This window comes from Acanthochromis polyacanthus, chromosome 2 (assembly GCF_021347895.1).
Source record: "Acanthochromis polyacanthus isolate Apoly-LR-REF ecotype Palm Island chromosome 2, KAUST_Apoly_ChrSc, whole genome shotgun sequence".
Classification (NCBI taxonomy): domain Eukaryota; kingdom Metazoa; phylum Chordata; class Actinopteri; family Pomacentridae; genus Acanthochromis; species Acanthochromis polyacanthus.
The window spans coordinates 6,438,992-6,451,076 of record NC_067114.1 but is presented as its reverse complement, the minus strand read 5'-3'; the positions used below and the strand labels follow the sequence as shown (position 1 = coordinate 6,451,076).

Here is a 12,085-nt window from a genome sequence, read left to right as displayed (position 1 = left end):
TCTAAGCAACAAAAATAGGCTGAAGGCTGAAACCAGAGAACTCTTTCAAGACAATTCGCTGCATTATATGAATATCCTGACCCTTTCACAATGACCCAAAGCATTCAGCCCAGACAAAGCTGACTGTCTTTGAGTAGCACAGTCAAAGCCTAGACTTAAGGCCCATCCAAGATCCGTGGAGACCCCTGAAGTAGGAAGTTCACACATACTTTCTACCCAATCTGAGAGCTCGAGAGGATCTAGAACGTGGAATAGGATAAACTGCCCAAAGCCAGGTGTGCAAAGCTTGTAGATCCTACCCAAAAAGACAGCTGTAATTTCTGTCAAACGGGGCTTTTACAAAGCACTGAATGGGTCAGAATACTTTTGTAAATGATCAATTGGAAACTTTGACATTGTAACTGATTCACTATTTCTAAAAACATGTTTTAGAACGAAAATGTCTCACCATTTTTTAATTATAAGTTATTGAGGTCAGGTTGGAAGCCTACAACACAATGAAAAGTGCAAACATGAAGAGGTCTGAAAACTTTCTGAATCCACATTTAACTTGCTCACATAAAAAGACAATAGTAGCTAACAACACTGATGAGCACCACTCAGCAGGCTTATAGGAATTCAGGAGACGAGAGCATTGAAGAAAAGGAGAGGGGGAGGATGAATACAAAATGACTGAGGCTGAAGCTATTCAGAGCTCTCTTTTTAAACTATTTTTAAATGAAACCAACTACTCCACAAAATTAACTTTGATTTGATGGAATGACTGTCAGTTGCTCATGGCAACCACTGATTCACAAATGACTCAGTTCTTAATGGGCATCCAATCTGGTAATTAGGGGCACAGGAAATGAGGAAAAGAAAAGAAAAGAAAAGAACAAGATTACCAACACAGAATACATTTTCAGGAGGGAACAATTGAGTGCTCTCAGGTCACAAGTAGACAGCCATGATGGATGCCTAATTTCAACTTTGTCAAAACTCTGACGCTCATTCCCCTCTTCACAATAAAGCAGCTTGCTCATTAAAAAGTCAAATTCAATTAGTAAAACAGAGAGTAAATACATTAGTAATGAAACAGAGCTCCTGGCACCCTTAAACCATACAACTTCATTTAAAGTCTAGTCAGTGGTAAAATCGTTGCCATTGACAATAGCTTCACAGGTTGGATGATCCAACATTAAACTTATATTTTAAACTAAAACAAGTTGTAGAAAAATGTAAAATTAGTTTGTTATCAACTAAGGGGCAAACCAGCAAGATACTTTACAAACTTAGAATTCAACTGAGATTTGGAAGGGACTATGAATGTCTGCAACACATCACAATAATCCATACAATAGAGTTCTGTGTATTTAAATAAGTAAAGTTGTCAACCTGCTTATCATGCTTGAGGAAAAGCCTTGGCATCACAAGACTCGTATATGTGATGGATTGCCGTGGAAACTCAATGTTTATACAAAACTTTGTGGCAATCTATCAACCACAAATAGAAGCATATTATTTCAATATAATTTTTTTATCAATTAATAATTATTATAATAAAATAATTAAAAATACATATTTAAAACTACAGGAAAATTAAGAGGATCAGCCATCAGGATTAATCCTCTCGGGACCTAGATTATTTGTTGCAAAGTTCATTAAAATCCATCAAACAGTCATGAGGATATTTAAACTTAAACCTTATAGATGCGTTACAGGAGTGAGCAGGATTCATTCTCTTGGGACCATAAATGTGTGTAGAAAATTTCATTGCCATTCATCAATCAATGGTCAAAACTTAGAGGCAGATTATTTCAGTCATATGACTATGCAGGTCCACCAAGGAAGTGTGCAGAATCAAAACAGATGTCTTTTTTTTTTTTTTTTTTAAACTGGACCCTTGTTTCCAGCAGTATGGGAAAACAATGATTAGTCAATAACGGATCAATACAGCAAGTGGGCTCGCTTAAGAGAAGATCACTCTAAATCATCACATGGCGTTGCAAGCCTGAAAAAAAAGAGAGCCCTATTATTTTTGTCTTCCAACAAAACATTAATTTTTACTGTAATATTGAGATGAGGGAGAGAGTGGTAGAGAGAGAGACAGAGAGAGAGAGAGAACCAGCTCTCTGAGGAAATTGCCCTCCACTCTCCTTCATCATTGCAGGTCTGCTTCGCCCTCCTCCTCTCCTGGATGTTCGCCATTAGACATGCTCAATTGGATTCCTGTCAGATGTGCGGCCTCGCCCTGGGTCTCCTTCCTACGGGTGACTGAGCATGCTGCAAGTGTGTGCGCACATGAGTGTGTACGTCGATGTGCGTGAAAAAAACTAAGCAGCTTATCCTATAAAAAAAATTGCCAAGACAGAATGACATACGCACACAAACACACATGCACACATCTTATGTGAGCAGGATACACACGGGTCAAGGCTCAGTTTGCCTCGGGCAGCGGTCTAGAGACAGCACGCACCTATTAGCATGGGCCTTGGCACAACAGGGTAAATGCTGACACAGATTTGACCGAGAGGTTACGATGCTGAGATTTACTGTATGCCTTCGTTCATTGACCTAGCCTTGGCTTTTCCCAGGATATGTCTGTGTGATGTGACCATTTGAACGAATTGCTGAGGGTGTAAGCTGGTTACGCCTTGACCTATCACAGGGGAATAAATGGCTACCTTGGGAGTTTTGACCATATAACGCTAGCCTTTACAACACTTGGCTTGTTCACCTTTCTGTGGCCAAATCATTAACTGTTATGTTTGGCCAGAGTATAAAAACTGCAAAACCTAAACCTGAACTAAAGAGAAAAAAAACAAAAGGGACTGGAGCTGAAATATGAAACATTTTCATTTCTTATTATTATTTGTCACTAATAATGCATGTAATGTGCAATAAGGGTTTATATTGTTCACTCCGGGTCTGATTCCTATCTGAACACAGCCAGTGGTGACTTGGGTAGAGGCTATTTAAGTGTGACAAGGATTACAGCACAGAGAAGTCTTGGGATCAATAGAATAGATAGAAAAAGGAAAAAAAGAAACAAAGAGCAGCCAGACTAGAAGCAATGCACCTGGGAACATTTTTTTCAGACTATTTTCTGGAGCATCTGAAGACTGTGCAGACACTCCAGTTACTTCAGTCACAGACGCCACATACAGCAGACAGCATAACGATGTGTTGCAACTAAGCGTTAGACTGAATTTGGACAAAAAAAAGAGAGGAGGGCAAAACAGATGGCATCAAATAGTTAGCTGTAAGTCTATTTAAAACTGTCTGAAAGCCTTTCTTTAGGCCTAGTGTAGGATATAGAATGTTTGTGAACAGTAAGCAGGAATTTCTGTCTTTCAGGCAGACAGGAAGGAAAGAAAGCGAGATCTCACATTCATTTACAAGATTGTATGATAGTGAAATCACCCACACATTTCTTGTGGAAAGAAGCTTTACAATGAAGGTGAGCGTTTTTTTGCTTGTTTTTTTTTTTTTTAAAAGATACAATCACAATCCTATGCTGACAATTTAACGTGATCAAAACTCTCTCGAAAAGCACATAGCTTTAGAGTACAAGAAAAAAAAAAACTAAAGTACAACAGATGACTAAGCAGGAAAAAAAGCAAAGAAGCATGAAATCCATTTATGTGTGTGTGGTAGATGTTAAGTTGGGGGCAGGGCAAGAACTTTAGTAGGCTAATTAGCTACTATTATCTGTTGCGCCCAGTGGCCTGTGCCACTAATCCTGCTGATTAAACACAGTGGGTTTCCACAGCTCCACAGCTCGCAGTCGCACCAGACTGATAAGGCCACAGAGCTCAGTGATGACATAAATGTCTGGGTGGGACTGGACTACACAGGACTGGCACTGTTCTGCTTCGCGTTATACCACAGGCCACTGATGTGAAAATGACAAAAAAAGAAGCACAGGTTCTATCTTAATACAGCCAATTAAATTAAAAGGGCAAACGTTTAAAAAGGATTCTAAACAGCCACTATTTTTGAGATTGACTGCAATTTTCTCAGACATTTTACTTGTGCTTTTTGGTACTCAAGTTTAAATGCAATCTTTTCCGTGAAATATCTAAACACCTACCTGCAACAAGCTTTCACTTCCACAAGGTTAGGTCTTTCACTGTAAAGGACAAGGCTACAAGACAACTAAGTCCAACTTATTAAGTAGTTTGATGCTGTTAAAGGTCGGCTTTTGTTGGTCATGTTTATAAAGTCAGAAGCAGTAACGCAGAATTAACAATATTTTCTACTATCTTTATGAGATAAAATGCAGTATACAAATACATCTAAAGCTCCAAGCAACTGCCTTCAACCCCTGGAACCCCAGAATCTGCCAGCAGGTTTAAAGGACATGTTGTCTTTACAAAACTGCTACAATTACACCATTTTTCAGAGCAAAAGAGAGTAAAAACATTGAGAATTGACACATTTTGAACCTTCAGTGAACTCCAGGCTGTGTTTAAATAGTGCAGATAGAAGAAAAATCTGGAAACAAACTAAAATGTTAAAAATGCTGTAGCTATAACATCTCAAGCAGCCATGTTTTACCCCTATATTTAAACCACCTGTGGCTGCAGGCTAATTTTTAATGAGATAGGGTATTAGAACCTTGTTAGATTGTCCAGAACCTGTTTTGAGTTTCTTCATAGATGTGCAGGACCTTACACTGGAGTGAAAAATGAACCCACAGTGGCTAAAAAAAACACCCAGAAATAGCATTATGAAACACCAGTCACTGTGATTTCTTCATTTAAAAGGCGTAGTTGCTTAATGTATCAAAGTTCCAAGATTTCAGCTGGCAAATTAACACATTTTTGAAAAATATTATAAAATCTGATTAGTTTTACATCATTCCTCCTGTTAAAATGTATTCCAATGTCTTCCTGTAATGTAAAAGTTCGGCCAGTCCCATTGAGAACCAACTACTCAACAATCAGTCACCCAGTTTTAATCAAATGCTAACATCTACTAGCCTAGCCGTGCTAGACCCATGTTCTGAAGGCACAAGGGTCTAGGACCGCTCAACAGGAAGGGAGGCGGGCTAAAAGGTTGTCTTTCAAATCACTCTGCAGCAATTGGGTAGGTATACAACCAATCAGTGCAATGAATAGGCTGACGTAGTTCATAGAGCGTCGGCGGATTATGGCTAAGTCCCATTAGCTTCCCAACCAGCGGAGCCAACTGGTATATTAAAGATCGTGTCCGGAGTTTCCGTTTGTTTTCAATTTATGTATCATTTTTTTAACAAAGCTTAAATGTGTTAGTCTAGTTCAATACTATAATATAATGTTAGTATGACGCGATATGAAAATTTATTCCTGAGCTCCGCCTTCCTCTCATAGACCCCCATGTTATTCCAAAAAGCACCGGTCGCTGCCGACCAATCAAGTTCGAGCTTCCGCTTTGTCATGCTGTCAATCAACGGTTACGCGCACAGCAAGCAAGCCCATGCAGAGGTGGGAGAGCTACGCACTACGCAACCGCGCGCACATTTGTTTTGCTTGTGGAGGAGAGAGACAGCATCAGGGATCAGCAACTTCCAGAAAAGTTACCAATCCCACGGCTTGTCAGGCCAAGAGACTGCAGGACGTTTTTTGGCTCGGGGTGCTCGCGTCGCTCCCCGACCACGGCCTCCATAGCCCGCCTGACGGCTTCGTTTAGATGCCCGACCTCTGGAGGAAGATGTTGGGGCGTCTGGGACATACTCTTCGTCAGAGGAGTCATGCAATTCTGAACTCTAGATAGAAATAAATAAACAATGTAACACATATACACGCGTAAATGCACTAAGTTTGATAAACAACGTCATCGAGAGGGATACACGAGTGTAATCACATATTGAAACTTTACTCGTTCGTCCTAGCAGATTCATGTTATTTTGGTATTAGGACAAGTTAGACTCAATGCAGCATTCTAACGTAATTCCTTTATTATTTACTAAATGTACTAAATGTAGAAGAGTGGAAAACAGCAAAACAGGCAAGATGCTGCAGCACTCCGGGCACTCCTGTCAGGTACTGCGCGTGCACAAATAAAGGGGCGAAATCAGAGGGAGGCAGGGACCAACAGTGTTTTGGGAGACGCTGCGATTCAAACTCCGGACACCAGCTTTAAGGATTTGCCATATCCCGTCGGCATAAGTCCAAATACGTCTTTCTTCTCAATGAAACACTTCAGTGCCGTCCTTTGTTTATCTTTCAAGTTGAATTTTAGCTTCAAATCTTTAAGGGCTGTGGCCAAAGCCGAGTCGAAAGATAACTGTTTATTGTGCGCCGGTTGTTTCTGTCAGAATCGTCAAAGCCTCTGTCGTCACTTAGTTACGCCCGCCTTCTGACTCTACACTTCATGGTGATTCGTCCGGCCAGTTTTAGGAGCATCCAGCCTCGAGCCTTATGGAGGGTAACTAGACCCACCCTGGCAGAGAATTAAATTTGTTGCCGTGGGTTGTCTAACGCGGTTAGGCTAAACATCTACAGGAACATGTTCAGTTTTTCATTTGCATGTGACAAACCTAGTGATTCTTTACAGTGTCCATCTACACTACAGTACACTCACCATGAACATGGACCGGAAGTTGCTGAGATCAGTGAACAGCTCCTCCACAGAGGTCTTCTTAGGATCAACAGCAAAGTACTCCAGCACATTCTGATACAGCGTCTCCATATTGCTGTGCATGATTACCAGCTTCCCATACTGCTCCCGTGCGACTTTGCTGAAGCTGTGAGGGTGGTGGTCAAGGTCAACAATACATCTATCACACGATAAGTACCTATTAGCCTCTGACACGAGTCTTTCCTAAAAACTTGAGGATAAAAAAAGGGAGAGCATTCCCTCCTGTTTGCGTGAGGGTCTGAAGCTGGAAATCAGTCAGTGGTAAACTGTGATGTTGGCATTAAGAGCTCTGATGCTGTCTGTCAGGTTACCTAAAGTGTGTTCACCCCCATGCAGCCTACATCATCTGTGACACATGTCTAGCTGCTGGCAAAGAGTGTTAGTGAATCTGACATGCACAATATTAGCTGCAAACACAAACAAAGAAAAAGTGATATTCAGCTCTGAAAACAACGCAAACAAACTTCACAGGGCTGCTACCTTTTACCTGCGTTCAAAGTTCAGATTATTTTAATTCAAAACAAATCTGCCACTGTCATTTTGGAGCCGAACCAATCAGATTCAGACTTACTGAAAAGTATTTCCCAGTTATGTAAACAGCAGATAACACCACATTTGCATGTAACTGTGCTCTCAGCATTGGCTCTGTGCCAAATGCAGCAAAAAGCACTGGCTCAGTTTTCTTCTGCTTGTAATTTCTAGGCAACAGCATGTCCTTGCACCTCAAAATGCTCAGAGACCAGTGTCAAGTGCTGGCTCTCACAGAAATGGCTAAAGCCTTCAGCAAACACATTCGGCAAATATTGCAGATCGCACGACTGCATATACCGTCATCTGCCTCAAGAAAGGCACGTGTTCAAGACTAAAGAGCATTACAAGGTTCTCATGATTGAAGAAAAGCAAAGGGCAGCTCTGTTTTGTGTGTCTGTGGACGAGGACAAATAGGTAATTGTGGTGCCAACATGTGCTGGAGAGGTGTTGGTGTCAGAGCAAAGTGTGGCGGAACATGACAACACTGAAACACACCTTGCTAACCACCAGGGCAAACAGTACAGTCGAGCAAATCTGCTGTCAGTCACCACACACCCAATATTCCCTCAATGTGGAAATACACAAAGCATGAATTTGCTTCTGATGTTGGCTATTTTATTAGTTCTTGAGTTTTTATTATTCCATTTTCAAAGGTGTATCCTTGTCTGTCTTTTACACATGCCGACCTTGTTTAATAAAATTCAAAGCCTCAGCTGTATGAAAAAGTTGGAAACAATCTGAACCAATTTTTATTATATCTTTATATTAAATGTGTGGGTAATTTTCTGTGAAAAATAACAGAATCTAATAAAATGATGCGTCCCTAATATAGACAGTGGTCCCTAACCATCGGTCCTGCTGATGGCTGAGGTACTCTCGTCTTATGGCAGATAAGAGGCAACAGTGACTGCGTGTGTGGCATCACACAAGAGTGTGGGCAGCCTCTCTGGCTCCTATTGTGCCCCTTCATTATAGCTCAACTGATAGACCTATTTGAGGTTTGGCCTCAGCTGAATCTGGCTGGGGACGGGACTACCTATTCACAGCTGGGTAAATGCTGTTCAATAGGCACTCCTCCCAGATTGACTTGTCAGTAATATCTTTCCAAGCCAGGAGCTGAGGGAAAGAAGCATGAGGAAAGTCTAAGCGGGTGACAGAAAGGGAGAGACAGAGCGAGCGAGACCGAGAAAAGAAAAAAAAAATGCTGAAAGCTGTGGTTGATAGTATCATGGGGTGTGAAATATCTCTCCTCTTGTTCCCTCTCTCCAGACTTCTTCCCTATTCCAGAGAAAGCAGTGGTCCGCTGCAGCTCATTCTCAAGAATTCTCTTTCACCCCCTCTGCTCCATCATATTTCATTCTCCCTTTCTTCATTTGCTCATTCTTCGCCCGATTCTCCCCCTGTTCTAATCTGCTACCTTGGCAAGCTTGGTGCAGATTCAGAAGTGCAACGCTAGACCAATAACAGAGTAACAGTAACAGGCGCATGAAGTGAAAATGGAATTTTCAATGTCACCAACATGACACTCCCAGCTTCTCATGTTTGGATGCTGCCCGTGGATTTCACTGATCAAAATAATGACTGTCACCAGCAAACTTCATCAGGAGCAGGTGCAGCTGCCATGTATAAATTTTTAACATGATTGTATCATTTTTCAAGAGGCTTCTTCAGGAGAAGCAGTGAAACGTCTTCAACAATAAAACAGCGAATGCCCTTGCCTCTGACTTTGACCAAGTGCATTTAGACTTTCTCTGTGCTGGATGGCTGTGAATCTACATAAATATAAGGTAACAATAATGTATTATACAGAAGAAAAATGGTAAATTCACAAGTCCCTTTGCAGAGCTTCATTATAAACACATGATGTGGCATATTTATAGATCGATTAGTAAAGGAATTGGGCTCAGAAGTTAGTTTACTTGTTCTTGTGTTGTTTGCTTATTCAAACTATTTGAGAGACAAAATGATAAATATGTGGTAGGTTTTAAACTCTGGCATCATTTAGAACTCAAAAGATATGAGGTTCACATATGGGTGGCTTTAGAATAAATACAGCATCTGAGCAGCTTGAAACCCAAAATTTGGATAGTGCATTTGATATGGCACAGTTAAGCCCAGAAATGCCTTCGTACGTCTAGCTGACTTTCTGGTTTTACTGGCTGTCTGTTGTAAAAATGAAAACCTTGACACTTAGCTGTTCACTTAAGTTGCTCACCTACATTATACATCATGGAGTTTTTAATCAGTGCTTAGACACTTTGTGCGAGGCACCTGGAATTGAAAAGCAAAGTAGAAAAAAAGACAACGCTGTCAAATCCATTCTCAGTGAGCCTTTCTGTGTTGCACTCAAGTTCTCAGCTAACTACTACAGCACAAGCCATCAGTGCCCCAGCCCCTAGGCCATTGATCAAAACTACATGAAGGAGGCTAGGTACAGGGTGTATTATTGAACACACACTTACGCACCTGGCCTGAGACATACCTGTCAACCTGATCCTCTAGAGCGACCTCAGAAGACATTAAATAATTTATACTGCTGTCAAACAAATATAGACAGCTGTCAGCAACAGACCAAGATATCCCAAATGGGCAGTGAAACAGTATAAAAGAAGTTGTGCATTTGTGTGCCTGTACTTTTTGGTTTTGTTTTGTTATTATTAAATGACAATTCGGTAAAACCAAATTGCTCTTGTTCTGTCTTCAGCGATAAACAGCAATGATTGACGACTGTGAGAGTAAAAAAGAATGACAAAGTCAAAGTCACCGTAATTCTCCCGCACAAACCCTTCCCTTCATTCTGAAGTTCCTCACAGTCTTAAGCACCCTTCAGAAAAGAGCTGAGAGGTGTGGTGGTGCAATAACTTGACTATGGAATGGGATGCCAGTCATCACCTGTGCACAACATTGAGAGTAGGAAGGAAACCAAGGGTGACCTAGGGTGGGAAGACGAGACATTCAAGTCTACCTTTTCTTTGGTGTTTAAACAGCATATTAAATGCTGTTTATTTTCTTGAGCAATGCCAAACAGGTGAGTGAGGTTAATTCTTATACACAAAAAAACTCAGATTTGGAGGGAGAGGATGGAATCACGTTTAAACCTCTAAATCCTCAGAGCAAATATAACAAACAATCAGAGGAGGGGGGTATTGCAAAAGTAATCCAAAATAGCACATTCATTTAAATAACTAAAAGGTGAAGTACATTTGTGGAGGTGTTTGAACAGCAAAAGAAACACAGAAGTTCAGCTGGACTTAAGGTAGAAAACCTGCTCTACTGCAAATGGGAATAAAAGTCAGTATATAAATTCAGTTTCAGTATTACTCTTCAAACTTTTGTTCTCTTTGATTCATTATAATCAACTTGCTGAACAATGCCCCGGAGTTGTGCAGCGTATGCATATACGAGTAAAGGATATAGCCATTTTGGTGAAAAACATGTCGTTGGGGTCATCGGGGGAGGAGAAAGTCTCCAGGTCTCTCTCCAGCTGCAGCAGCTGCCTCTCCATCTGCCTGAGGCTCTTTTCCAGATTCTCTGCAGACACTGAAACACACCCACATATATTCAGGCACGCATACATTCCTAAAAGCACATAGAAACGCATCCACATCCTAAGCAAATGTGAAGAAAACAAACACAGAGAGGACGACTCAACTACAGGTACAATCAAATGCGTTATTATTATTATTTTGAGGCTGTGAAAGAATCAGAGAAAAAAACAACACACAAAAATAAATAAATAAGTAAAACAGAGGAAAACGAAAGAGAAGCCAGCTCAATTCCAAAGCACGCTTATTATGGGTTCAGACTGTGCCAGAAACGCCATGGGAATAAACAATGACTGAGAAAATATAAACATCAAGTCAAAGTATGTTCAGTACATAGCTTTTCATTGTTCTGTTTGCTTTATGCTCCTGTGTATGCCACAACAATGAAATTAATATAAAAATACAGTGCCCTTCCTGTCACACAGGGTGGTGAAAGCAAATGATCACTCTGTTTGCTCATTTATTTACACTGAGCGTGCGGCTTCGCAGTAACAAACAGAGCAACAGACACAAACAGAAAACGAAGCCTCAAGGTATGAAGATTGCTGCGGAAGTCGAAATCTTTCTTCACCTTTCATCCTTTGACTGTAGTTTGATCAACAGGTGCCTGGAACATGCAAATGGGAGAGCAGGGGAACACCGAGCCTAACTTTCTGTTAAGTTGGTCATGGCTGACACTTTAAGCTAGTCACTGAATATACAGCATATGGCTTAAATTACCCCGATTAGACCCTACTTGACAAAAAGGCATAAGCTGCTTAATTTTAAGTAGTTTCAAATTTCCCCTTGATCCTAATACATGCTTTACAAAAAGAAAAAAAAAATAAGAGAGAGAAAGAACTTCAGTGTAGCTAAGCTTCTCACTGACTTTATAGCATAAACCCCATTTACTGACGGGAACATACCGTCTTGGACATACTGTCTTAAGAGACACACACACGTACTTCACTCAGACATCTTAATATTCTAAAAAGTCTGCAGTAGCTGAAGTTGTACAATTTCTCTCTAAATTCGAAATTTAACGGTGTACGGTCCTTTCACTGCAGTTAAAAGTGAGCAAAAAAAAAAAAACACATTTGGGCTTTCAGCTGCAGGAAAAAAGGAAAGGCAAAAAGGCAGACGACACCTTTCATTCTATTGTCACTTCTGTTTGTAAAAAAAAAATACAAAAAAGACTGCTGCAACAAGGATCAGAAAAAGAAAAACACCACATAAGACGAGATACATTACATATATTATATGCGTACCTGTCAAATCATCGTCACATGAATTGTACCAACTGCATGTTTTACTTCGTCCTCAATGCACTATTTTGACTTCTTCTTACTGAAACTCTTACTAAAACTGTAAATCGTCACAATACATAATTTCAAAATACAAATAAAGCATTAGTTTAGCCCAAACCT

At 40.5% G+C, this 12,085-nt stretch overlaps 1 protein-coding gene across 1 annotated transcript in view; it reads right to left on the bottom strand.

The window, feature by feature from the left end:
- Window positions 1–12,085, bottom strand: part of LOC110952640 (protein diaphanous homolog 3-like) — a 165,909-nt gene that overhangs the window by 71,371 nt on the left and 82,453 nt on the right. The window contains 2 exon segments of the mRNA XM_051944694.1: window positions 6,547–6,711; window positions 10,550–10,674. Of these exon segments, the coding sequence (XP_051800654.1) occupies window positions 6,547–6,711; window positions 10,550–10,674 (290 nt within the window).